Genomic DNA, 2038 nt, shown 5'->3' with positions numbered 1-2038 from the left:
AAAGAAATCTAGGATTATTCTTATTCTCCTCTATTAATGAGGAGAAATATGCTGCTATTGCTTTACAAACAACACACAGAGGCTGAAATCTGATTGGACAAAAATATAGCAACCAGCTAAATGTAATGGAAGCAGCGCAGCCAAGAGAAATGCTACAAAATGAAAAGTATAGTGGAGAATTTTCATGAACTATTTAAATACACATGCACAACCCTTTACCCACTTCAGAGATGGAACGCCTATAAAACCCGTGCGACTTTCTAAAATTGCTGTTTACATATCACCAGAATGATTGACAGGTTAGGAGGACCACTTATTTTGATGATCCACCCAGAAAAAGAACTTCCTCCACTATACCTTTAATAGAACACATTGTTTGGAATAAATTAATACAGTTGGAAAGAATTTAATTAAAGGTTTAGTTTGTGAATGTATGATAGTGTTTCTGATAGATTTTGACCTTGAAGGTCCTCACAGCCCACCGCTGGTGCTCCCATCTCAGCTTTTTGTGTTTCCAGCTCATGATCCGATAACAGAACTCTGCAGAATCTGTTTATGGCATTAGCTCCTCTTGCACTTTCCTCTTTTGGTGTAAAGTTACAAGCAATGATCCAGCCTTCAGATCCCCACAGAAAGCTACTGCGTCTGTCTTTCAGACTCAGTGAGGCTGCTGACTTCTGACATTGTGGTTGAGAACATAAACCTATTATAAGAATATTGTATCAAACTAGCAGAAGAGAGAGGATCCATCATAGGCCGCTGAGCTGACGCTGCTTGTTTTCCCAGGAGCGCATCGTGCTGCAGACGGTGCGGTGGAGGATGAGGGTCGACATCGAAGTGGACCCGGACATGCCGCTGGGCTCCAGGGCCTCGCTCGTCGGTCGACCCTACCAGGAGCAGCCGCACATCCTCAACTACCAGGAGCCCATTCCTCCAAACGCGCTGGGAAGACCGAACGCCAACGATGCCCAAGTGCTGATGTGGAGGCCGAGGAGAGGGGCGCCGCTGGTGGTCATACCTCCAAAATAGCAGGGGAGGAATAACTGAACACATGAAAGGATCGGTGCTTCCTTTTCAGCAGAGAGCCGGCGAGGATCAGGCGGTCGCAGCGCCTGCAGCTTTCCTTGGAGCTCCTGATGTCTACAGGGTCGAAGTAGACTGTTCCAAAAAAAGGCCAAAGTGGATGTTACACCTGGAATCGGACACAGCAGTCAGGAACCCCCCCACCCACAGGTCACCCTAAAGGACCCTGAGCAACATGGAGGCTTCTCCCGCCCGTCCTGAACTGCATATTTAGCTCTGCCTGCATTTTAGCAAAGTACAAAACCCAATTTTTTAGATGTGCCACTGAGGTATTAGCCAACAGCAAGAACTGCAACCAGCATCCTTACATAGACCTTATTGCATGACAGTGAGGAGACAAAAAACAAAAAAGGGAAAAAAACTGTTTTTAAAAAAGTTTAAGAACAATGTTTGTTTTATATCACTTAAAATGCAGAAGATGTTTTAAATTTAAGAGTGATCGGTGCCAACAAAGGCCTTCAGCACAGCCAGTGAAGGATGTATTCAGATTTAATTCAAGGAATCTAGGTATTTTATGTCTATAGGTTTAAGAAGGAACCCGTGCATCCATCCGATTGTACTGACAGGTTATCCCAGGACACCAAACTCACGGCATATTCTTGCCTCTTTTGTGCAGCTGATGTACTGTATTATAATGAGTTTCAGAGCAAACATGAGCTGGATCTCTTCAATAAAAACATGCCAGACGGGCTTACGTTAAGCACAGCGTAAAAGATGTTGGAGTTCTGCCATATGGCGCATTTAGCGTAGCTGAAGGCGCCACAAACCAGCGTGGCTCTAATAACGTTCTGCTTCAGATAGAAGCTCTCATTGATTCTTAACCATTTATAGGGCAAACTACCATCCCAAGATACATGGAGCCCCCCCCCCTCTAGAAGCACAACATCTACATCTAGTCATTCATGCTGAACATGGCTGCACATCTTATTTTAGCATTTGATGAGTCCTTGAATGA

At 44.6% G+C, this 2038-nt stretch overlaps 1 protein-coding gene across 1 annotated transcript in view; it reads left to right on the top strand.

The window, feature by feature from the left end:
- Positions 1-2019, top strand: part of LOC107102035 (protein FAM78B-like) — a 5206-nt gene extending 3187 nt beyond the window's left edge. Inside the window, exon 3 of the mRNA XM_015401181.1 lies at positions 787-2019. Within this exon, the coding sequence (XP_015256667.1) occupies positions 787-1029 (243 nt within the window). The 3' untranslated portion in view covers positions 1030-2019. The remainder of the gene's footprint in view (positions 1-786) is intronic.
- The last annotated feature ends 19 nt before the right edge of the window (positions 2020-2038 follow it).

The sequence above is a fragment of the Cyprinodon variegatus genome, unplaced genomic scaffold (genome assembly GCF_000732505.1).
Source record: "Cyprinodon variegatus isolate N-32 unplaced genomic scaffold, C_variegatus-1.0 Scaffold1191, whole genome shotgun sequence".
Classification (NCBI taxonomy): Eukaryota; Metazoa; Chordata; class Actinopteri; order Cyprinodontiformes; family Cyprinodontidae; genus Cyprinodon; species Cyprinodon variegatus.
The sequence above is the reverse complement of the archived record's forward strand: the minus strand, read 5'-3'. Positions and strand labels throughout refer to the sequence as shown.